This window comes from Hyperoodon ampullatus (assembly GCF_949752795.1).
Source record: "Hyperoodon ampullatus genome assembly, chromosome: 4".
Lineage (NCBI taxonomy): Eukaryota > Metazoa > Chordata > Mammalia > Artiodactyla > Ziphiidae > Hyperoodon > Hyperoodon ampullatus.
This window is the reverse complement of record NC_136917.1, coordinates 144,351,838-144,376,644: the sequence shown is the minus strand read 5'-3', so window position 1 is coordinate 144,376,644 and position 24,807 is coordinate 144,351,838. Positions and strand designations below refer to the sequence as shown.

The following is a 24,807-nucleotide window of genomic DNA, read 5'->3' as shown; positions in this document are numbered from 1 at the left end:
CAAACCACAAAGGGCCAGAAAGGGCTAGATGGTCACTTCTAGCTGTAATGTTGTAGGACAGAATTAATATCTATCCACATATGCTGACGACACTGAGTATATTTTCACCGGTTTTGTATTCAGTGGTGTCATTTCTAGAGCGTTCCCCTGATCTTTGTTAGTCGCCACATCACCAGAGCTCTGGAGTATTGCAAAGGGGGTGGGGTGGGAATTAGGGTGATATTTTCCACTACGGAGAGAAAAGAGGCAGCTGGCTGGCTTATCATTCCTTTTTCACACATAGCCTGGAGCCAAGAAAATAGACGGTCATTGACAAGGTAAGTAACTTTAGCAAGGAAGTATTTCTCCAGGTTTAGATTAAATGGGGATTGTCAGTACAAGCTCAGGGGAGCCTCAGAGGTGTCAGACAATTTATTACATACATCTTCTTGGTCCACCACCACCTGTGCCTCCACTTGTGAGCTGGGACTGGGGAGGTGTGTTGGGTGACTTGGTGCTAACCATGCAGATTTCCAGTGGTTCCTGTTGGGAATCAGATTCACATTCCGTAAGAGGAATGTGAATTCCTGCAGGGCTTCAGAAGGACAGCAAGGCTGGTTCCCAGAAATCTGCAACCAAAGTAATTGGGATTTTATGAGGACTGTGAGATTCTGACCTTCCCTGTTCTGTTTCATGCTGGCACCTGGCAGAGTGTGGGAACTATTGCCTCAATAGTAAGTACAGTGAGTCCTCTGGGAAGCTGTGGCAGTGCCCTGGGCTCATGCCAGGGCAGGCTGCGGGCACAGTGCAGGCCAACCACCTGCAGAGGTAATGAGGGGGACACACCTCCCAGGGTGGTGGGCATCCTCCCACCAAAATCACCGGCCCTGGGGACACACTTGTCTCCCAGCTGGACCTCGGGAAGCCCTGAGCTCCTGAGCTGGGGGAGCTTAGCAGGCACCTGGACGGGGCTCCTACACACCCCTTTGAGGGTCCAGGTGCAGAGCGTGCCCTGACCATTTCAAGGAGTCCAGGGGAATGATGACTGTTGGCCACAGACCCACATCCATGGCCAATAACAGCAGGGACAGGCTCTGCCTGAGGCTCAGCCAAACCCAGCAGGGGCGCCCGGGTGATGTTTAGCTCTGGGTGGGATAGTCTCTCCTCCTGTCTCAGCACTAGCAGCCTGCAGTCCGGGGCCTGCCAGCCCAGCTGAAAGCTCTCCTGCCCTCCTGCATTTCCGCACTCGTACTTCTTATCCCCCCTTCTGGCCCTCTCCTTTCTATTTCTGCTCCTCTGGGTGTCTCTCCCAGCCTCACCTTTCCCATCCCCCTCTCCTTCCCCTGCCCGGGGCTGCCATCCATTTTTACACCTTCTCCACGTTTTCTTTTCTCCTCTTCTGGTGTCTACTTTCCCCTTTTTCCCTCTTCCCACCATCTTTCTGCTCGTGCCATTTTGCATCTTTTTCCTTCTCTCGACTTCCTTGTCTTCCTTCTTCCTCCTACTTGCTTTAAGCAGAGGAAGACAGGCCTGTGGTACAGCCCAGAATTTAAGATGCAAGAGATATTCATTTCAGTCTCTAAAAGGCCCTCCGGTCAGCAGGCCCTTGTCTTGGGCTGTGCTGCCTCAGAGGACAGTGAAACAGTTTCTTGGATAGTCACCTCAGAAACTGTCTTTAACATTTTTTACTTCTGTTCTGCATTTCTTGTTTTTTTTCTTTCTCCCTTCCTCCTTTCCTTCCTTCCTTTATTTTTTTATGAAGAGAATGGGAGCGTGCTTTGGGTGACCTGCTAACATAGGAACCTATATTCGGGGGCCCAATGTCATTGGGTTTTGTGTTTTGCTTTCCTTCCTTACCTCCTTCCTTCTTATGTTTAGAAGTTGAGTTTAAACTCTCCTGTCGTTTGTAGTGTCAATAATTATACGTTTCCTCCCCTGGGTACAGAGTCCTTAGTTCAATGTCTTCTTTGTACCAACAACATATTTTTGTGAAACTAGAACTCGTTTTCTAAGCTGGCTTATTCTCTCTCGTTTTGCACATTTCTTTAAACATGAGATTCACTCTACCTTAATTTATTTAAACTGCCATTTGTGTCTTTCTAAAGAGAAAAGAGATATTGCTATCATCTCTTTAGAAGAAATCCCCTAAATTATCCCTAATTTGTGACACCAAACACAACTCCTTAGCCTATTCTTTTACTGACTGTATGGAAGAAGGAGATTCCTCAAGAAAACAAAGATGAGAAGTTGGGAGGAAGGAAACACACCTCTAAAATATTGAAAAGTAAAAAGTGGGCTCAGGGCCAGAACTGGGGAGAGCCGGTCTGGCTCATGGTCTATTGCTTTCTTAGCTGTATGATCTTGGGCAAATCCTTGATGATTTTATGCCTCATTTTCCTATTCTATAAAAATGGGGGCTTCCCTGGTGGCGCAGTGGTTGAGAGTCCGCCTGCCGATGCAGGGGACACGGGTTCATGCCCCGGTCTGGGAAGATCCCACATGCCATGGAGCGGCTGGGCCCGTGAGCCATGGCTGCTGAGCCTGCACGTCCGGAGCCTGTGCTCCGCAATGGGAGAGGCCGCAACAGTGAGGCCCCCGAACCGCAAAAAAAAAAAAAAAAAAGTGGGAACAATCAAACCCTCCCACCCCCACTCCACACTCCCTGCTCCTTCCTGTCATTGTGGTGGAAATCTTGTGAAATACAACACCGGAAGGTGATTTGCAAACAATTGTCAAAGCCTCATCCCCTCTGCTTCACCAGTGTCTGAGGTCATGACTGAAAGGGCTCTGGACCAGATTGGCTTCAGCTAGAGAAATCCTGGTGGGTTTTGTTGCGGGGATTGTTTTCTCTGCCTCCCTTGGAGAACGGGGTTTTCCCCAGCTGCTCCTAGCATGGCCCAAGACCTGCCCTTTGGCTTCCAAGAATAATTGGGCACAGTTCAAGTTTTGGCATATTGCAAGGCCTTCTTGGCAGTGCTGAGACCGATAGGAGTGACGGCCAGCCCCAGAGAGGGGACAGCAGGGAGATGCCAATTACAGGCCATCAGGCCGGGCAGTCCCAAACCAGGCCAAGTGCCTGTGCAGCCAAGAGGAAGGGGCCGCCATGTTGACAAATGTCCTACCTCCAGGATCTGGCTTTCTTTGTATTTTCCTGTCACGTGGTGGAGTGCTGGGGTCAAGAGAGCCATGTAGCATGTAACCTCCATTTTCTGTTCTGTCTCAGCCATCACAGAAGCCATTGAGACCCCTCAGTTTATCGGCCGCAGTTACCTGATATATGACCATCCAGATATCCTCAAGAGGTAAGAAGCTTCCACAGGCACCTTCCTTATCTCCTGGTAGGTCAACGTCTCAATATCTTTCCCAGAGCGTTTCCTTATCTTCTGTGCCAGAAGATAGTTCTCCAAAAAGGCACGAGAATTTAGCCATAGTCCCAGGGGGGAAAAACATACAAAATAAACATAGAAACTAGAACAAAAACAACACAAAAAACAAACTCAAAAATGCAACCTTTGAAACAAGCCCATGACAAACGACCCAAAGCCTTTCTGGTCCAAGGGACGTTCCCAGAGAAAGGGACATGCCCAGCCCCGGGATTTCTAATATTCAGGCTTTGAGAAGTAGTGAGAACTAGATGCTCCCGAAGCCAGGGTTATATGAGTCCGATTCCCCAGCAGGGCAGTCAGCGTCATGCTGCTCTGTGGGCATGGTCTGAAGAAGCCAGCCGAGGAAGGGTTCTGGGGCACCCTCCACCAGACAACAGCCCCAAGTCCATGTCCTACTTTGCGTCTCCATCGACGAGGTCCACTGTCCTCTTCAGGCTCTTTCCAGTTCGGTGGGGGGCTCCTCAGCTCTCTTCACGTGGATACAAGAGCATGATCTAAGGAGATGCCTGAGTCACAGCTGTGGCTTTTAATCGCTGGTGGCAGACGCTCCTGCCCTGCTCTGGGCTCCAAGCTCCTGGTCTGGAATAGCCTATTTTGCATGACATGGGAAAGACTGGCTCTAGGCAAAGTCTTCAATCTAGTGAAGCTTGGCTTTGGCACTTTCAGTTTACCCTTTTCTCTTTCTTTTCCTTCCCCCCAGCTCTTTGTAGTTTAGAGTGTGCCATCCCTCACCCTACCGCCAGCACAACCATTCTAGAATTTTTCCATCGTCTTCAGGTTGATCACATCTTCACAGACTAAGGCAATGCTTTAAGCCAAAGGCATCCAGTTCTTAGGGTGGAATTTGGTGGCTTTTCGAGGAACAAAAGAGGTTGAGAGACATTTTCCTAGGGCACTGGATGTCCCTGGTGACTCTGAACACACACCAGACAGACAGGGCTTTGTTTCTCTAATCCCATGTTGTGTTTATCAAGGTTGTCTTGCATGGGCCTTAGGCAAAATGGATTCCCAGCCAAGAAACCCTCTTCTTTCTTAAGCCCTTTTTGCCCAGAGATGGAAGGGTGTTCAGTCCCCAGAAACCGGGAGGGTGTGAACAGGGCCCAAGTTTCTAGCCCCCTGGTGCTTAGTGAGAGGCACTGGGTGGTTGGGAGCCGAGGGGTTTGGTGAAAGTAGGAGTGCCCCAAAGCAGAAAGCCCAATGGCACCTGTGTGCATATATGTAGGTTCATGTACGTGTGCATGTGTGTGAAGCTGCAGGTAAAAGTCAAGTTCAAGGTCTGTTTCAGTTAGATGCCTTTGGCGGCAAGTAACAGGAAACTCAGCTCAAAATGTATTAAACATGGAGGGTATTTATTATTTCGCATAACAAGCTGTCCAGACTTAGACTGGATCCTGAGTTGATTAATTCAGATAATCAGCTGTATTATTCAAAGACCCATTTTCCTGCCTTGTTATCCTCAGCATATTTTCCAATGGTTATACTTTTTGTGGTTATAAGACAGTTGTTCATAAATGCTCATTAAATGGCTATAAATCATGGCAATATCCCATGCAAGTAAAAACAACTTTTTTTTTCATGTGACTCTTTTAAAAAGGAAAGGAGTCTTTTCTAGAATCCTCCTGATAAGTTTCCTCTGTCTCATTGGACAACAGTGGGTCACATGCCCACCCCTAAACCAGTCACTGCAAGAGAAATGGAACCATCGTGATTGGCTTGTACCAATCAATGTATCCAAGGCAAGTGAGGGAAAGAAGGAAACTTGGACAAAAGATTGGGAAAGCAGCTCTCTAGGGAACAGCCCGGGGCTGGATCGCTCTGCACCTGGCCTGGTGAAGAAGTCAGTATCATGGACCCTGCTTCTCGCTCACCACTCTGAGACCCCGCCTGGGGAGGGCAAACTTGATCTCCTCCTGTCTAGCTCAGGCTCTGGGAAGCCTCAGACAAAAGTCCCCTCCACTGTTCACTACTGAATGCACTCTGCAGCTCCAGGCCATGTTCGTGAGACAGAGGGATGGTACACATGACAGGAAAATGGACAAAGAGCTTTTTCCAATAGTGCCATCTTAGGAGCAATATTAAATTATGTTTACTCTTATCTCACCTTTTATTTAAGGACTTCATGGTTGCTTTTCTCCCTATTGCAGATGAAACACTGGTCACTTTCTAGGGAAACTGGATCTGTGAACTAGTCTATTCCCAAGAATTGTTAAGAACATCCCAGAACTGATAGGGACACATAATCACGTGATCCTATTCCCAGCCAAAGTAGGGCCGGGACCTGACCTTCCTGACCACCCCTTCCTTCCTCTCATCTTCCTGTTCCTCTCCACCCTGCTTTTGCCCCAACACCCCCCGAGACCATTATCCCATCAAGGCACCTTCCTTGTCTGACACTCTGCCCCTTGTCCAGTCATTCCTCCTCTGCCCTCAAGGATGTCACCTCCAGAGATAACCATCCACAGCCACGATCATAGCCCAGAGCAGCTGCCAACTTGAACCTCTTGGTAATTAAGGAAACCACTTCCTTTTGAGGAATAGGGGACACTTTCCCAAGGACCCGTGAGTGGTAGGACAGGAAAGAGAGAAGACTGAGGTGTGTATTGGGGGTGCAGGCTGGGACCGTGGCATTGGCCACAGTCTGGCTGGCCTGTGACTCATCAAATGCTCTCTTGTGGCATTTGACCACACCTGGGGAGAGAGACAGACTCCAAACTGCAGAATGAGGAGGTCAGACCTTTAGACCCATGGCATGACCTGTGGTGGTGATGCCTTTTCTAATCTCCTGGTAGTAAGAGTCAGAAATGTCAGATTATCCTCATAATTGGCAGATAAAACTGGGATTCCTCAGAAATGAAAGTTGGTGGAGACTGGTTGATTTGATGTAATTATTTGTGTATTTCCTCCAGGGTGTCAGGATCCAGATCAAATGCATTCATGAGGTTTAAGACAACTGCCAAAGACGGCCTGTTGATGTGGAGGGGAGACAGCCCCATGAGACCCAACAGTGACTTCATTTCCTTGGGCCTTCGGGATGGAGCCCTGGTGTTCAGGTAACCCCGACTCCAGCTGCTTTCTACATCACCTTGCGATTTTTCTCAGACAATACAGATCATGCCAAACAGAGGGTTGCAGAGGGAGCCAGAACACAGTCTGCTAGAATTAACAGCTGCCTGCAGCTCCGAGTTAATTTGAGGCTCCTGGTCTTTCTTTCCAATATCCATCCCTAGAGCAGCAGTTGGTCAGCTACAGCCTGACGGCCAAATCTGGCACACCACCCATTTTTGTAAATGAAGTTTTATCGGAATACTGCCACCCTCATTCACTTATGTATTGTCAATGACTGCTTTCATGAGACAGTGATATAATTGAGTAGTTTCAATAGGGACTGCATGGCAAAGCCTGAAATATTTATTATCTGGCCCTTTAGAGGAAAATTTTGTGACTCCTGTTCTAGTAGGTTACTGCCATATACTCCCCACTTACAAATTAGGAAGTAGTCGAAAGAGGACTTTGATCCTGCCAAGCATGGACTCGGGTACTTGGCCCAGTGCTCTCCAGCTCAGGAAGATCTGAAGATTTAGTCTAGAGACCTTTCTTTATATTCCGACTCTGCTCGCTATTCACTCTGGGGCCTTGGGAAGGAGAATGCCTGCTTTGTCCAATCTCCCACTGCAAAGAACAAAGCACAGATTCATATCTCAATAGGGCAACCCAACATTTGGATTTTTAAAAGTGCTTCTTGGGTGATAACGGATAAGCCAGTTCCAGAAGTTCTAACATCTTTTACGTCAGTTTAGACTGCTCTCAAACTTGTCAGATGGGTACCTATGAAGTAGCTAAAGGATTACCTGGATGACTTCTCACCACCAGAAGCTGGGTGGCGGCTGGGTGCCAGCAGGATTCCCAGGGGGCAGACACCAGCTGTGTACTATGAAAAAGCTTCTCTACAGATTGTGATAGCACAGCCTCACTTGAGGTTAGAAATATCTTGTTTAGACCAGTGATTCTCAAATTGTGGTCTCCGGACCCACAGCATCAGCATCTCCTGGGAACTTATTAAAAATACAAATTTGCAGGCTCCACCCCTGACCTACTGAACCAGAAAAATTCTAGAGATGGGACCCAGCAATCTGTTAACTGTTTCTCCATGTGATTCTGACGCCTGCTAAGGTTTGAAACCCGTACTCACCATCTGTTCCATGGGGACAGGAATTTCTCTGGCTTTTCCTTCTTTAATCCCCCCTCTGGTGACTAGCACAAGTGCTCATTAAATGATATGGAATTAATTGGGATTGAAATAGACAGAAAGTGAGAGTGGAACTGCAGAGAAGATGAAGGCTTAATTGTGGGGCTTCAGTGGGTCACGCTCTGGGATTGCTGACAGCCAGGGTAGAATGCTATGTCTCTGCAATTCTAATAAAAGGCATTTTGAAAGGACATGTCACTTGTCCAACAGCACGCTTGCCCCTACCCAGCAGAGCGTGCTCAGCGATGCGACCCTATGGTGTTGAGGACTTTGGGGTGCCGCGTGTGGCTGAAAGCCGGAGAGAGCCTTTCTCACCACCTCCATCCCCTCCCCCGGGCCCCGAGGTCAAATGCTGAGCTCTTCACACCCCAGTTTCAGGCTGGCTGCCGCAAAGCCATTTTCTTGTGGTTTTCCTGTGGTTAACCTCGCCAAGGCCTCAAGTACTTGATTGTGCCCAGAAAAGGGAACTGAAACAGTAGCTCAGCCGTGGGTGGGAGGCCCAACTTCCCCCTAAACCGCCAGCGAAAACCCAGCTGGACAGGGAGGCTCGATCTGCTCGGGGCCCCTCACAGCCCCCGCTGGCTCTCACACCCGGCCCTGGGCAGACCCCCAGGCCCCAGGGCACCCTTCTTACAACTCCACGCCATCCCGATGTATTTCTTTTCTTACCATCTCTTTCTCAGGTTTCTGGAAATAGGCCCCGTGTTTTCCTCTTAAGCCTGGAGTTCTGGCTGTGCTCTGCGTAACGGGCACACCACTCAGTCCCCACCGGAGGCAGGCAGACATCTGAACTCTTCCCTGGGCCCCAGGCCCGGCGCGGCTGCTTTGCTGCATTTCCTGCCTCTGGGCAGCCACTCCCCCCAACATTACTCACCCAACACAAAAGTATGGAAGCCCAGCAGGAGGCTGGGCACAGAGAGGAATCAGAGTGTGGCCACTGGTTTGAAACTGTCAGCATGCAGAGAGTCAGCTGTGGGGCTCGTGTTAGAGGTTACTGGATTCCTGGGCCCACACCAAGAGATGCTGGTGGAGGAAGTCCCGCTGAGCGCCGGAATCTCATTGGAAGCCAGCAGGAACCACCGCGCCCTGAGAAACAGGGTCTGAAGTGGTCACAAGCATGGGCTTCAGAGTCAGACGTGCCGGATTCCCACGGCCACGTGATCTCCTGCAAGTTACCCGACCTCCGTAAAAGGAAATGGTTAGTCATGAGGACTGAATGAGTTAATTCATAGAAAGGCCTTAGTGCAGGGCCTGGCATATCTAGTTATTAGTGATGATGATTATCCTTGATCGGGTGTTTTCTATGTTCTAAAAACTCCGATCGCTAACATATGTCAGGAAGTTGGCACGATATATCTACTAAATAAAATTTAACTATTATTATTGTTATGGTTGTTATTATTCTGAATAAGGCCCTGCCCTCAAGCAGCTTACATCAGTGGAACCTAGAGAGTGAACTGGTTGATTGGGTAGAGAACCATTTTTGAGGTTTTGGTGTTTGATCCAGGTCCAAAGCAAACAGTAGGGAACCTAAGATAATACAATATAATCTCAGCTTTCTTCACCTAAATGCTTGTCCTTTTGCTAAGTTAGTGCTCAAAGCACTTCAACCAGAAAATAAGGAAAAACAGTGGAATTCTAAACAAAAAATTATGTATGGTTTTGGTGCAAGGTTAAGTGAAAGAAAGGGAATCAAAGTGCTCAGCGATGAGTGTGGTTTTTGCTGTTTGTTTCATTTCATTTTGTTTTATGATTATGTTTAGGGCATGAAACCAGGTGTGTGAATATCACTTTATAGGCGATCTTTCCCACTAATTTTCCATGTGACCTGGATAACATTTTCATGCAGCAGAGAAAGGAAAGCAGTCTGACATTAGCAAAGTACCCTGTGCTATACTTTAAAGGAGGCCTAAGTATAAGTGCCACCATAAGGACCCCATCTGATGGCATTTCCTAGTGGCCCACTTTGGTGCTCAGCCTCCTAGCCTTCTGTGAGCACCAAATTGAGTAGGTACACTTGGATCAGGATAACTGATTCACGCTAACCGGATACACAGGACATTGATAGAGAAACCAGGTGTGCATTTATTTGTTCATTTATTCGTTCATTCACGTTTTTACCTTTTTTAAAAAATGGAGGTATAACTAAGTGAAGTGAGTCAGAGAAAGACAAATATTATATGATATCACTCATATGTGGAATCTAAAAAAAAAATGTGATGCAAATGAACTTACCTACAAAACAGAAGCACACTCACAGACATAGAAAACAAATTTATGGTTACCGAAGGGGAAGGGGGTTGGGAGGGATAAATTAGGAGTTTGGGATTAACAGATACACAGTTCTATATATAAAATGAACCACAAGGTCCTACTGTATAGCACAGGGAACTATATTCAATATCCTGTAATAACCTATAATGGAAAAGAATCTGAAAAAGCATATACATAGACTGGTGTACACTTCACTGTACACCAGAAACTAACACAACGTTGTAATTCAACTATACTTCAATTTTTAAAAATCGAGGTATAATTTACATAAAGTGCAAAATACTAGGTGTACAGCTCAATACATTTTTAAACATGTAAACACCTGTGTAACCACCACCCAGAACAAGGTATAGAACATTTCCCCACCCACACCCAGGAAGGCTCCCTCATGCTCTCTCCCAACGAAGGCAACCACTATTCTTGATCATTTATTGTTTAAAAGAAAGAGAAGTTCCAGGGTGATGTATCAGGTGTCTGGGGGAGCAAGAGGTTATTCGGGGGGTCTGAAATCAGAGAGAGTCGGGGGTGGGGGGTTGGAGAGTCAGACCAGAGATGTGCCAACTGGGCCACACCACCACCTGCAGTGATGGCTGGATTCCTGTCTTCTGGGTTCAGCGTTTGCTCCCTTGAATACAATCTGGCTCATTGCATGAACAGGTGTGTTATCAGGCTGGAGAACAGAAGAAGAAGGCCCATCCTTTGTCCGAACACAACTGAAAAGCTTTCCATTCACTTGATTACAATCACATTCCAGTCTAGTGCCACTGCAGCTATACCCAAGTCACCTTGATTCTGAGGCCTGGGTGTTTCTGGATGTTCTGGTTACATATTTACAGCCTGTTGGTTTACTCTCACACATGACTACTCTTCCAGGAGAGGCTTGATAAGTTTATCTCTTGGTGGCAACTTTCTCCTATTGCTAGTTTCCCCAGGTTGTATTGTTTGATGCTATATCCAAGCTGCATTAAATACTGTGTATATTTGGGGCGGTGGGATTATTTGTTTGGCTCCTACTATGTGCTGTGCTCTTTACATATGTTATCTTACTGAATCTTCCCTAAGATCCTTCAGGGAAGGTATTATTACACCATTTCACAGATTGGAAAATTTAGGCTCAGAGAAATGAAGCAAATTGCCCAAGATCACAGAACTAGTAATTGGCGAGGCTGGGAATTGAGGCAGATTCATCTAATCCAAGTGTCTAGGCTCTTCTATCACCCCGTTCTGCCTCTCATAAAAGCCCACATAGTAATACAGCTACGTTTCTGCCAACCAGCTCTCAGCCCTTCCTTATACTCATTCATTTCTTCAACAAGCATTTGGCCACTAAATAATGAAATCTGAAAATTCCACCTCCAGGCTGCTTCACACAAGGAGACACTTGATGTGGGAAAATTCATTAGAAAACAGTGGATTTTTCTGGGTCAGAGCAACAGCTTTGTCTCAGAGTTTGTCAAGTCACCCGAGTTCTATTCTTGGTTAAATGTCGATGGGCTGTGTGACTTCTTTGAGGCTCCAGTATTAAAGAAAGGACCCATAGTGCTTTCCCTGGGGAAAGCCAAAGCTTTCTATTCTTGCTCCTTTCTTATACTGAGTGCATGCAAGAGCTCAGTGACTAATGTGGGTTTCCTCTCAATATTCCTATTTCTTGGCCAACGAGCTAAAGGAGAGACATGTCCTCTTACAAGATGAGGAGAGGGTTGTCCAGGTGGAATACATTTTCCTTCAAAAGCATGATTACATAGGCTTTATTATTTTATCAAGGGGAGGTCTAGGCAGCTGGCCCAGTGCCCGGCCTAGAATCGTCGCTCACCAAATATTTGTTGTATTGAATTAAATTAGAATAATTGAATGAACACTGGAATAAGAGGGTTATTTCTCTCTGGTAAACAACAAACGCATGTCTTCTGATCCCCTTAGTGTATCACAGTATCTGGCAACTGAAATAGGAAATAGAAAGCTACCGAGTAAAATGTGGCAGGGTGGGGGGCAGGTAAGACACCAAGTTCAAGTCCTATACGTTAGCTTTGAGATTTTAGGCAACTTCCCATAAATTCTTTGGGGCTCAGCTGGCTCTGCAATGTTTTGTCTTTTGAAAAGTAAAAACACATGAATTAGTTTCTGAGGACTGCCATAATAAGTTACCACAAATTGGGTGACTTAAAGCAATAGAAATATATTCTCGCACAGTTCTGGAGGCTAGAATTTCAACCTGGAACTGTTGGCAGGGTGTCTTCCTCCTGGGAGCTCTGAGGGAGTCTGTTCTATGACTCTCCCCTGGTTTCTGATGGTTGCTGGCAATCCTTGCTGTTCCTTGGCTTATAGATGCATCGTTCCAGTCCCATCTTCATGTGGCGTTCTTCTCCGTATGTCTTCGTCTCTGTGTCAAAATTTCCCCTTTTTATAAGGACACTGGTCATATTGGATTTAGGGCCTCCCTAACCCCATATGACTTCCTCCCTAACCCCATATAACCCCCGTATAACCCCTCTTAACTAATTACATATGCAAAGACCTTGTTTCCAAATAAGGTCACATTTTGAGATTCTGGGTGGACATTAATTTTGGGGGGATACTATTCAACCTAGTATTGATACAACACATTTCAAACGATAAAGCCCTTTTGTTCCTTATACTCTAATACTGTACATAGAGCCTAAAATAAATCAACCTTGAGGACGTTATGCTAAGTGGAAAAAGCCAGTTACAAAGAGACAAACACTGTATGACCCTACTTATACAAGATGCCTAGGGCAGTCAAATTCATAGAAACAGAAAGTAGAATGGCGGTTGCCAAGGGCTGGGGGAGGGCGAAATGGGAAGTTGTTTAATGGATAGAGGGTTTCAGTTTTACAAGATGAAAAAGTTCTGGAATTGGTTGCATAGCAATGTGAATATACTTAACACTATGGAACTGTACACTTAAAAATGGTTAAGACTGTAAACTTCACCACTATTAAAAATAAAAAACCAGTTTTGGTCACTCATGGCCTAATCTGGGGACCTAGTGTCTTTATAACATTGTTTTGTTTTGTGTTAAAGAAACTACATCCTGAGCTCCAAAGAACTTCCGCAGTGAGAATCATTTGTGAACGACCCTCAGTCTTACATCAGTGTTTTATTCTGTTCTCTGTCTTGTTCTTCTCCGACGCCTTTAGCTATAACCTGGGCAGTGGTGTAGCATCCATCATGGTGAACGGTTCATTCAATGACGGTCGGTGGCACCGAGTCAAGGCTGTTCGGTGAGTACCTGCCACAGTGTGAGACAGAGCTGACGGGATGTACTCTCCAATTCCCTTTAGTCCCATTTCCTGTTCCCCATCCTGGCCTGGCATCCAAGTATCCTTGATCCGGGTCATTAGGGCATCTCGGTACCAACTCCCACCTGTGCCCTTTACTAACACTAGCAGACCAGAGAGGCTGAACTCCCAAATCTTCACTCAGCAGAGATCTTCTAGAGAAAGAACTTCGATGGCTAAACTTGAAGAAGCCCTCACCTTCCAGGGAGATCTAGATATCTCTAGTGAGAAAAGATTTCAGGGCAGGTGGACTTTGAGGAGATTCCAGAATGCTGGGAGCCAGGTCTATACCCCACAGTAAGAAGAATAGGAAATCCAGGTATTCCCCCAAGGAAATGACTGAGCCAGATCACAGCACTTTCAATAAAAGCCATCCAGCACACAGGGCTTCCAGTCTGCTTCTTGGTGCTCAACACTTATCTGTGTGGCAGTTGAGGATCACTAGGCATTTGAATAAAGTTTCCAGTATGAAAGATGGATATCAGAACAAATAGATATAACAAAGCAATTTGGAGGAAACAGAGACTATGAATGAAGAAAATGATGAAAACATGAATATCATCAGTGAGATAGGAGAGGTTATGAACCCAAGAAACAAGAAGTGATTGCTATAAAAAAGGAACATTAAAAGACCAATAAAGAACTCGTTAAAACAAGAGGAAGAAAAGAGGGAGAAGGAGAAGAAGTGTGGCTGGTTTTTGGAAACCACCTTAAAAAACTGCAAAGCCCTTGCCACAGATGAACACCTCCATTCCACTGTCCTCAGAGTCACTTTTGGGTGACTCTCTGGGTCCTTTAGAAACCTCAAAGCCATTCTTCATCCTCCCTGAGAGTAATCTTCTACAAACAAAGACTACTGCACTGGCTTCCCATTGTGCTTAGAATCACATCCACACTCACCATGTGTCACCATGTCACCACCACTCCTCCTGTTAAAGTTCTTCTTATCCTCACCTTCAGGATAAATTCTACCTAAGCTCCTTATGCCCTTCACCATCTGCTTCTGGCTTCATCTTTTATACTCTACTCCCACCTCTAGAATTCTCTATGCTCAGTCTGTACCAACCCCCATGTCTTTTCTCTCATTGCCGTTGCCACTTCCTGTCTGCATTAGCCTTCTCCTTCACCTGACCCACCCAGCCTTCAAAATGCACCTCAGAATCTTTTTTCAGAAGCTTTCCCTGGGCTTCTGTTCTCTTCCCGTAGAATTCCACAGCTCCCGGCCATTCTTCTATCATAGAGTGGTGACACTGTGTGATCACCGGCAATTTGATTTTTTGTTTGTCTTAGGAATTTCGGCGGTTTTTTGTTTGTTTTTGTTTGTTTCATTTTAGCAGCTCCATCATTTAGTATAGTGCCTGGTGCTTAGTAAGGACTTCAATAATACATTTGTATTAAAATGAATGCATGACTGAATTATTGAATGAAGCTCCAAAAATGGTGGCGGTTTTTACAGGGATGGCCAATCAGGAAAGATAACTGTGGATGACTATGGGGCCAGAACAGGCAAGTCACCTGGCATGATGAGGCAGCTCAACATCAATGGAGCTCTGTATGTGGGTAAGTGACCTTGACCTTTGACAAAACCTAAATTATGCCAGTGCGTTTTCTTCTTAGCCTTCCGTTTGTCATGCTGGGGCTTCCCAAAGCTGTGTACTTCATGAGATCAGTCAAATACTTGGGAATCAGGAAGCTCTCCAGATATTCCATTCTTCCTTTTTCTGAACTTCTGACTCATGGCTGAGGGGTCAGGAAGCACTTAGATGATTTTGTGCTGTGGACCAATCCACCAGGAAAACTGTGAAGCTTTTCTTGTTTATAGAACAGGAACCTGCTAAATATAGCTCCTTGAATTCTCCCTGAGGAAGGAGGATCTGTCTTTCCGGCCCCCCTCAGAGTTAGAATGAGTGGTGTTTTTGTAAATAGCTTAGAACCCACTAACACTGACACATCAACATGAAAAGATACCTCTATCTGTAGGATATGTCCTAAAAGTGAACTTAATCGAAAGCATTCAACATCAGTGTATTTCTCGTGGTTTAAGATAACATCACTTCGGGCTTCCCTGGTGGCGCAGTGGTTGAGCGTCTGCCTGCCGATGCAGGGGACACGGGTTCGTGCCCCAGTCCGGGAAGATCCCACATGCCGTGGAGCGGCTGGGCCCATAAGCCATGGCCGCTGAGCCCATAAGCCATGGCCGCTGAGCCTGCGCATCCAGAGCCTGTGCTCCGCAACGGGAGAGGCCACAACAGTGAGAGGCCAGCGTACCGCAAAAAGAAAAAAAAAAAGAAAGATAACATCACCCTTACCACACATACTACATTTTGTTGACATTATACAACATTTCAAAATTTACCAGGTACTATTTGGTTTTAAGTGGTCAACTAGGTCAGAAATCACTTATGAGGTGGATACTTATAGACTCTGATTGTGTATCATATTGATCCAAGTCAGATTGTTCCTTCAAGGATAATTATAAATTAGACAGCTGCAATGTCCTGAGTTCTAGGTACCGCAGCCTCACCTATCCTGTCAGCTGAGGGATGCCTTGGTGAGTAGACACTCAGGCAGACTGAAGAGACATCCTTCCCTTTGACTCACGTCATCTTCCTTTGGCTTCCTGGCAGGTGGAATGAAGGAAATTGCTCTGCACACTAACAGACAGTACATGCAAGGCCTCGTGGGCTGCATTTCTCATTTCACGCTGTCCACCGATTACCACATTTCCCTCGTGGAAGACGCCGTGGATGGGAAAAACATCAACACTTGTGGAGCCCAGTAACACTAGTTGGCTCTGCCCAAGGGACAGAACCTTCTATGCTGAGGATCCCGGGGGCCCCAAGACCTTGCCTGACACCACACATAGAGGCACGGGGACCAGGTGTGTTTCCTTTCATCAAGGAGCAAGTACACCCTGATGGGAAACTAGGACCAAGACAAGAGTCCCTGGGTGGCCTTTCCTGCTGACATTCCTTGGGCCAAACCCAACGGTATGCTCTGTGTAGGAAGCATAGGACTTTGTCCATTGAATGTGTAGTGGCCACCAGAGATCACACATCATGGCGAATTTCCGAGCCTGTCTGCTGTAGCTCAATGACTGTGTTGTGATTCATAGTTTGTAAGAAAAAAAAAAGAAAGAAAGAAAGGAAAAAAAACAAAGAGAGACCCAAAGGGCAGTATTAAAATACTTCTCTCCTCCCCTGACTCTTAACACTCTTACTGACAGCAGAATGACTGTAAGACCTTCAACCTCAAACTTCTCCACTTTGGCCCATGAATTACTAGGATTAACCCTTCCCCTCCTCACTGGCTGGTTCAATGTGCTCTATGAAAATAAGGATTATGGGAGACTAGAGATAGAATCATAATTATAAAGCTGCCCCCTGAAAGTTTACCTTTAATGAGAAATCCTTACTTTTTATAATGCAAATCTAAGAAAATGGGCACCATGACTTTGTAGCTGTCCTTTTGTATGTGTATATTTTTATAGCTACAGATTGTCCACACAGTATACTTTTGCAAGTTTGGGTGGACAACCCTGAATTCTTTGCACACTTCCTAAGAATTTTCTCCCAAAGGAGACTTGTCTGGGCCCTGTGTGGCATCAGCAGAGCGGGGTAGGTAACTTGGGGTGGGCACTTCGGGGAGCTGACTGTTCTCTCTCGGTAAATGATGACTCAAGGAGGTGACTGTGAAGCTTCCAGAATAAGCAGATGGAAAGGCACATGTATTACGGAGGTGGGTCACTGTCATTCTCGTTTTAAGTTGGGGGGCGGGGTCTGTAGTGAACTTGAATAAAGAAGATGAACAAGGCTACAGCACGTTCATTTAGTCGTTCGTTCACCTGTGTAGGGGTTACTGATCCCTCCCGAGGCGGTGTCTAGAAATGGACACGAATACAGTCAGTGTTTCTCAGGCTGGGCTGGGGGCACCCTCAGCCTGGTCTGAGCATCTGGGCAAGAACCAGAGAAGCGGGGCTGCTTCCTTCTGAGCCATCACAGTGCCACTTTGCTACTCACGTGGTGACCCCGGAGACAGCTGGCTCACTGGCAGATTCCCATGGCAGGACTTGCTCAGGGCAGGTGAGATGAATGCTACCACCAAAGAGGCGGGAAATGTGATCCACCTCACACAAGCGCCTGTAATTAGTCCCATCATGACTCTGCTCTTGTTTGTGCAGCAGGCGGTCAGCGAAGGCTTTGAGCTTTGTGCCAAGCACAGTTTTAGGCACATTAAGGGTTCTAGAAAAATGAATAAATAAACTAGAGACATTCACCTTAAGCATCACCCTTCCGCCTCCTGTCTTTGGGAACCTTCGATGACCAGGATCCTTCCTCTCAGAGCAATAATGCTCACAACGACAGCAATTCCTCCTCTCCTGCGCACGTCACCTGTGAGCGCGGAGTGGAGAAAGCCACGTGGTAGAGAGTGGGTGTCACCCACAGGTGACCTCCCTGTCACCCTCACCTCAACACCGTTTCCTTGGAGACATCCAGGGTCAGTGCTTCCCAAGATATAACGGAGTTGCTTTCACAACTCCAATTGATTCACATTTTGAATCGATTGCCTCCAGTCAAAAAAAAAAAAGTCGCGGTGATTTTGGCAAAATGTCCAGTTGAGCTGAAGCCAGAAGAGTTGTGCTGTGGATGGGCTGTTGTTCCCTGCAAGTGTCATCCTGAGAAGAAGCACAGTAACCCGGGGCTGGGGGCCCGGGAGTGATGAGGAGGAGGAATTGCCTTTCCCTAGGTGGGCTAGAAAAAGAGGGGTGACACGTGATGAAGTCAGAGCCATAGAGAGGCTGCGGGTGAGAAGGCAGCAGAATAGGGGGACCCAAGAGGAGCTGATCGTATGGGAGGGCTCAGCGTGGGAGAACAGGGTAAGAGACAGTATATCCCAAGCTCTTTCACCCTCTCAGTGGCCAAAATTCGGGAAACACGGGATGAGTTTATAGCAGAGGTGGTTGGGGGAATATAAACTTTGTCCTGAAGCTGAGGCACTAGACCCGGGTTCAGATGGGCAGGACAGCCGAGGAGAACTCAGCCTGGTTTTGTGGGTCCCCCGGTTTCCTCTCTAAGTGTATCTGCTATCTACTGCCACAATAATGCTGCACAACAAACCTCAGTGGCATACCGCAAGGTGTGCTGATTGCTTCCATGCCTCAAGTGGTCAGCTTGGCATTTCTGCTGATCCTGGCTGGGCTTGACTAAGCGGTTCTTCTGGTCTCAGTGGGGCTTGTTCACATGTGTAGGGTGGCTCGCTTATCGTCGCCTTGGCTGGGATGGGGAGGTGACTTGGGTCTGCTCCACCCTCCTGCTGGGACCCGTGAGCTAGGCTGACATGCCCTTCACACGGTGATGGAGGAGGGTGAGAGCATCGGAGCTGAGGTCTAAGGCGTTTTACAGCCTGGGATTGGAACTGCCTCGTGTCACCTTTGCCACATTGTGCTAGTCAAAGTCCGTACATTCAAGAGATGAAGAAATAGACTCTGTCTCCATTGTGAGAGCAACTACCAAGTCACCCGGCACAGGGCATGGATTCAGGGAGGGTGGAAAATTAGGGCCATTAGTGCAACCAATCCCCCACCGCAAGTCCTGTGCTGTTGGGGAAATGGTGCAACAGGGATGAGGTGACCCCTGACGGGAGTTCATCCGTGGGGTCCCTGGGGCTGGGCGGAGGCCTGGGAGGTGGCGGTCACGGGCCCAGCAGGGGGAGCAGCGCCTGCCTCTTCCAGCCCCGCCTGCTGTGCCCCTGCTGTCCCACCTTCGTCCACGTGCTGCCTGATACCTGGCAGCCGTGTTGTCATCCTGAGGAGGAGGGCCTGGCAGGGGATGGGATCTGTGCCATGGCTTTTGGGCAGCGGCTCTGTGCAGGTCATGTCGGGGAAGGCTGGCTGCGCACTTGGCTGAAGGAAGAGCTTTGAGGAGGAGCCAGGGAGCCTGAAGATTAACGCCATCCCTGTTCCACCCACGAAGGATATTATGAAGCCTGGGTTACTGAAAAGCTTTTGTCCCACAATCAGCATCTGAGAGAATTCTCCAGAACTTCCCATGTGTTCTAAGCAAGGACGGCTGGGGTGTTGTCAAGAAGGGGAAGGGTAAGCTGGGACAAAGTGAGAGCGTGGCATGGACATATACACACTACCAAACGTAAAATATATAGCTAGTGGGAAGCAGCTGCATAGCACAGGGAGATCAGCTCGGTGCTTTGTGACCACCTAGAGGGGTGGGATAGGGAGGGTGGGAGGGAGACGCAGGAGGGAGGGGATATGGGGATATATGTATACGTGTAGCTGATTTACTTTGTTATACAGCAGAAACTAACACACCATTGTAAAGCAATTATACTCCAATAAAGATGTTAAAAAAAAAAAAAAAGAAGGGGAATGTTCTTGCTTTTCCTGCAAAAACTGACTTGCACACCGGCATGTGCTTCCTCTAAGCTCGCCTGGCGGCTCTTTCTCAGAAAGGTCTGCAGGGTCATCTTTGTCCCCGTGCTGCCCCAGGGCCCGAGGAGCGGCAGCTTGGTGACCCTGCGACTCAGGCACCTCTGAGCGGCTGCCGGTCTCCCGCCCTCTTCTTTGCCTTCCATTTCTGGGCCCAGGCCTGTCCAGCCCCCAGGTCCCTCCAACACAGACAAGCCCTCCGCTTTCCACATGCCCACAGCCTGGGCTTCAGAGGAACCGGTGCTTCCCTTCCGGTCTCCTGGCCTCCCTCCCTCCCTCCACCGCCCACCTCTTCTCTCCCCCTTGCAAGGAGCCGTCTCCTCCCCCGAGTGGGTGGAGGGATCTCGGAAATGTGCCCGGAGCTGGCGGGCCCAGTGCTTTCCACTTGGAGGAAGTGCTGCATTTTTCACCTTTCACCCAGAAAAATAGGATTCTCAGCAAGCTTGTTTTTAGCACAGAGAGCTCCCAAAGGAAAGAGAAGAGCGGGTGGGAGGGGCTCGCTGCCCGTCTCAGAGCTCTGACAGCCAACCCCCTGCCAAGGCTGCTCCCCCCTGGGAGGGAAGCACCAAGGGGCAGCCTGGTGGGGGGGCCTGGCTGAGGGGCACAATAAAGGCAGAGAATTCCAGCTCCACATGGAAAGACGAGTCACCCTTGAGGGGCTTGGACGGAGCATTTACTGCTTGCTTCCCCGTCCCTGCCTGGTCTCTTCTAGGAACACCCAGTCGCTGCCCTTGCAGGTGGAGGGCGGATAAGGTGTGTGCCCTGAGGCAGCCAGTCCCTTAGCTGAGAAGGGTGTGTGTTTAGCTTGTCAAAGGCAGGAACGAAGAGCTCTAGGACTACCATCCAGAAGGAGTCCAGAGGGACGCGGGCTGCCAGCACGGAGTCCAAGATCAGAATCCAAAGGAAGGGATTCGTGCTGCTTTCAGCCCAGTCTGCATAGTTACTTGCCAAGATGGAAAAGGGGGGTCATTCAAGTGCATCGGCACTGGGTATTCTACAGCTCGCACTAAACAAACAAGGGAAATATCAGTGGCCCTGCCTCAGCCTCGGGGAGGCTGTCGAGTAGGAGGTCTGAAGGCATTTAAGCTCGTGCGTCCTGGTGGAAGTGACAGGCTGTCATTAGGAAGTTCCAGTCTACAGGTGGCTATATTCAGGCAGCAAAATGACTAAGCCAGTTCTACAGCATGGTCTGGCTGCTGAGACAGACCCTGTGAGTAATTGCACTTCAACCTCATGTTCAAAGAATGTTCACGTATTTGATCTCGGCACCAGCCCTCCTCTGATGACAGCCAGAGCACATGGGCAAGGCCAGTGTGACTCACAAAGACGAAAGCTGGCCAGAAAGACCGAGTGACTTGCTCCTGGTCCCACCACAGGACACAACCATAGTGCTTCACTGTGGAACTTTCCTACCCCTTTACCCAACCTTCAGTCAGATGCAGCGGCCCGTGGACCCCAGGCTTGTTCAGGGGCTCCTGGGGCTCCCTCCGGTTAGCTGTCATCAGCAAGAGAGTCTTGTGGGTGAGGTGGGATTTGGGCAGAGGCCAGTCCCCTAGTGTCTGCCTGTTGGGCTCTCATCATAGCTCCAAGTCTGCTTTCTTCCAAAGCTCTCCCATCGCAAGGACTCTGGGTTGAACAAATCTGAAGGCAGAGACCAGAGCCACTCCATCGGAGAGGGCTTCAGGGCCCCCGACGGGCAGTGAGGTCTGGGCTTGAAGTCTTTTCCTTCTCTCCTCTGGCTTCTCCTCCACAAATAACCTCCAGCCCTCAGGGGAGTTCCTGCGAGCTATTTCCAAGTAGTGGTGTGCTCCCCTGGGCCCCTGCCCAGCCCTGGCCAAGCTGGGCGCAGCAAGAGCAGGGCAGGCAGCAGAAACAAACTCCCTGCCTCTCCTCCTGCCCTTGCTAAGACATCTGTATCCTAGAAAGTGCACGGCTCCCAGGAGCACTCGCCTTTTCTTGGAAAGACGTGCGAGGAACTATGTGTCTCAGCGCTTGGGCTGCGTTTGCTGCCTCTCTCGTTGTCCTCTTTGTCCCTCTGACTTGCTCAAGATCCAAAAGGTTTACCAAGGCACAGAGATCTTTGACCACGTGGTAAGGCCTCCCTCACCATGTCCCAGCTGCCCACCTTCAAGCCAGGGCCCGGCCTGGGGCTCTGGCCGCCTCGAACAGCCTGGTGCTAAGGGGCTGCACCTCCAACTTGGCTAAAAGAGGACTTGGATGGGAATATCTGTGAGAAGGAAGGCCAGGGAAGCGCAAGGAATCTGCTCTTCTACGCTCATTTAGAAAAAAAAAAAAACAACCGGCGCCAGGCCAGAGGATTAGCTATGGAAAGCCCTGTTAGGAAATTGGCTGAAGGAAAGTAGAGGCAGAGTGAAGGGACTCTCAGACGAGAGGACTGTGGGGGAGAGAGGGTGAGGGTACAAGGCCTGCTGCATGGTGACTCCCAGCCCTGGCGGCAGGCATTCCTTGCTCTCACAGGCCTTAGGGTTCACAGGGCAACTGTGGGCAGGGTGGGTATGAAACGGGGGGCACTGTCCAGTAGCGTAGAAAATGTGCCCACTAGTTGTCCAGGCCACATATTCGCCTCAGAAATAGAATAAGCTGTGTGATCTCCTGGTCCAGCGCCTCAGAGGATTTGCCCAGGGTTGGGGCCTGAGTCATGGTCACATGACTACCTCTGGCCTGGAAGCCTGAGGTCCTTAGAGTTTGTTCGGAGGCTTTGGGGTTGATAGGATGGGGTGGGGATGCGAAATGATTTCCTGGATCCTCACAAGCACTGCTGGAGCGGCCCCTCCGTGGATACTCACTGTATGCAAACCAACCTGGACGAGGCACTGGGGAGAGGCCAGTGAAGTCTCTGTCCCTCAAACCAGCATCGGCCAGGCCTGTGGGGTCCTTGGAGACTCGGGCCCTCTTCCAAGCCCACTGGGCACCTGCTTCTTCAAAGGCAGCAGGAGACCGTCTTTCTGAGAGGCCTGGTCTCTCTTGTAAGAGCTCTCCTGATTAGATTAGGCCCACCCTGTGCAGCCTCCCTTTTCATTAACACAGGATCCACTGATGAGTAACCTGATTGTGGGAGTGCCTTCCTGTCATAGGCACAGGCCGGGCCACACTCCAGGGGGTGGAATTGTACCAGGTGTGTAGAGCTGGGCCCAGGAGTCCCAGGGACCATCTTAGAATCTGCCCCTGCCAACCCTCTTCACCTCTGACCCCAGTCTCTCCCACCTCCAGACCGTACTTCATCAGAGACCTGCTTTGTTTCCTTCAAGTACACTTTACGTCATGTGCTGTCCCATCCGAAGAATGTGCCACAGTCTGCTACTTCCCCAAACCATGAGCCAAACCAAGACTCCCAGGATAAGGGAACTTCTGTTCCCAGAGAGCATGGCAGTCTTTTAAAATTTCTCTTTATATCAATAAATATTGCAATATCCTGTTTCCCCTGGGTCCTGTAACCGTCACCAATGACTAGGGGCCCAGCTTGGAATTCAGTGGATGAGCCCTGAGCAGCCCCTGTTCCAAGCTCCTGCTGGCCGCCCCATCATCTTAGAGGAAACGGCACGTAAGCAGTAGAACTCTGCGTTAGGTCAAAATCTTCACTAGTCGCTCAGTGGTGAAAACCACATATGACAGCATAGGAAAGCTGGTTTGGGAGTTCTTGAGCATCACGGGCCAGTGGCACCTAGTGTGAATTCAAGTGTGGCTTCCTAATGCTGAAAAAAATCAGTGCCAAACAGCTTCATCTGAGTTTTAAAGTCATCCATTATTTAATGAAAAGTGTGAACAGTACAAATGTCCAGAATGCTGAATTTAAAGAATTCATCTATACTTTGGAATCTTATATATCCATGAAAGAATAATGCCATAAAATATCCTATTGATATTCAAAGATTTTCAAAATGTTATATAAAAGAATCAAGTTCGGGCTTCCCTGGTGGCGCAGTGGTTGAGAGTCCGCCTGCCGATGCAGGGGACACGGGTTTGTGCCCTGGTCTGGGAGGATCCCACATGCCGCGGAGTGGCTGGGCCCGTGAGCCATGGCCGCTGAGCCTGCGCGTCCGGAGCCTGTGCTCCGCAACGGGAGAGGCCACAACAATGAGAGGCCCACGTACCACAAAAAAAAAAAAAAAAAAAAAAAAGAATCAAGTTCCAAAATAGAATATACAATATAATTATATATATATGCATACAGGTACAAACATATGAAAATATGTGTAAATATATATATACATACACATTCACATAGAAAAATATCTGAAAGGACAAAAAGTAAAACGTTAAAAATAGCTAATGCTGCATGAGAAGGTTGAGGCATTTTTTTTTTTCTTTTTCTTTTTATCTATTCTCGAGCTTTTCTTCAGGGAGTCTGTAGTGCTGATTTATTGTTCTGTTCACTCAGAATATCACCTTCCTTCTTTTGGGGGACTGGTCCTCTTCCAACTCTAACGATGTGGTACTTGTGGAAGTGGCCCTTGAATAGAACTTCTGTTGGGCCACACGACGGGACCAGCGATGCACACGTGACACAGGCCAGGCCAAGCAGAGTCCTCCCTGGGAGCTGGGAGGAAGGGCGCCCTCTTCTCCCTGAATGTAAGGCTGTAGACTTGGAGGAGCCTGGAACCACGGGTCCAGCTCTTTGGGGACGTCTGACCTGAGAGTTTCGGTGTAGAGGAGAGCGATGTGTCAGTTCTGGGTGGAGTACGAGACTATAGCCCAGCGCAGCCTGCAGCAAGTACCAGGGCACCTGCCCATCAAGTAAATGCCTGGGAGATGGGGCAAGGATTGTCTCCTAGAGAAGCAGATATGCGATTGGGGAGAGAGAGATGGGGGCAGGAACGAATCGCTTGATGATGCAAATTGTCACTTGGAAGGATGGAGAGAACCCGACAGAGAGGGTGAAATACATTTTAAAGCGGGAGGAGGTGGGGAATGGGCAGTGGGTGGGAGAAGGGCCCTAACCTGTGGTCACTTCCAATAAAGCCCATTTATCCCCTCTCTGCTCCTGTCAAAGAGATAACAGGATGAGGGCAAATCTCCTCTGAGGAGAACAAAGGGTAGCTGCGTGCAACAAATACTGGAGCATCTGCCATGAACAGCAGGATCTTCTCCCAGATGACCTGGGAAGACTCCTTCCTCTTCCGAGGCATGCCAGCTCCACGAGGACTGCCCTGTCTTGCCATC

At 48.5% G+C, this 24,807-nt stretch overlaps 1 protein-coding gene and 1 long non-coding RNA gene across 6 annotated transcripts in view; one reads left to right on the top strand and one right to left on the bottom strand.

The window, feature by feature from the left end:
• The window catches only part of EGFLAM (EGF like, fibronectin type III and laminin G domains), a gene marked incomplete at its 5' end in the record, with an annotated part of 172,140 nt that extends 155,530 nt beyond the window's left edge, over nucleotides 1-16,610 (top strand). For 3 of the 5 annotated variants that reach the window (XM_079703315.1, XM_079703314.1, XM_079703312.1), the window contains 6 exons: nucleotides 690-713; nucleotides 3,203-3,281; nucleotides 6,272-6,415; nucleotides 13,044-13,127; nucleotides 14,641-14,744; nucleotides 15,812-16,610. In XM_079703315.1, coding sequence (XP_079559441.1) covers nucleotides 690-713; nucleotides 3,203-3,281; nucleotides 6,272-6,415; nucleotides 13,044-13,127; nucleotides 14,641-14,744; nucleotides 15,812-15,966 — 590 coding nt within the window. In that variant the 3' untranslated portion in view covers nucleotides 15,967-16,610. The remainder of the gene's footprint in view (nucleotides 1-689; nucleotides 714-3,202; nucleotides 3,282-6,271; nucleotides 6,416-13,043; nucleotides 13,128-14,640; nucleotides 14,745-15,811) is intronic. The other 2 variants (XM_079703316.1, XM_079703313.1) reach the window with 1 other exon arrangement.
• Nucleotides 310-3,365, bottom strand: LOC307052408. Its single transcript, XR_013810861.1, has 2 exons — nucleotides 3,250-3,365; nucleotides 310-608 (listed from the first exon to the last, which is right to left on the bottom strand). It is a non-coding gene; the product is annotated as an uncharacterized lncRNA (long non-coding RNA).
• Nucleotides 16,611-24,807: the final 8,197 nt, after the last annotated feature.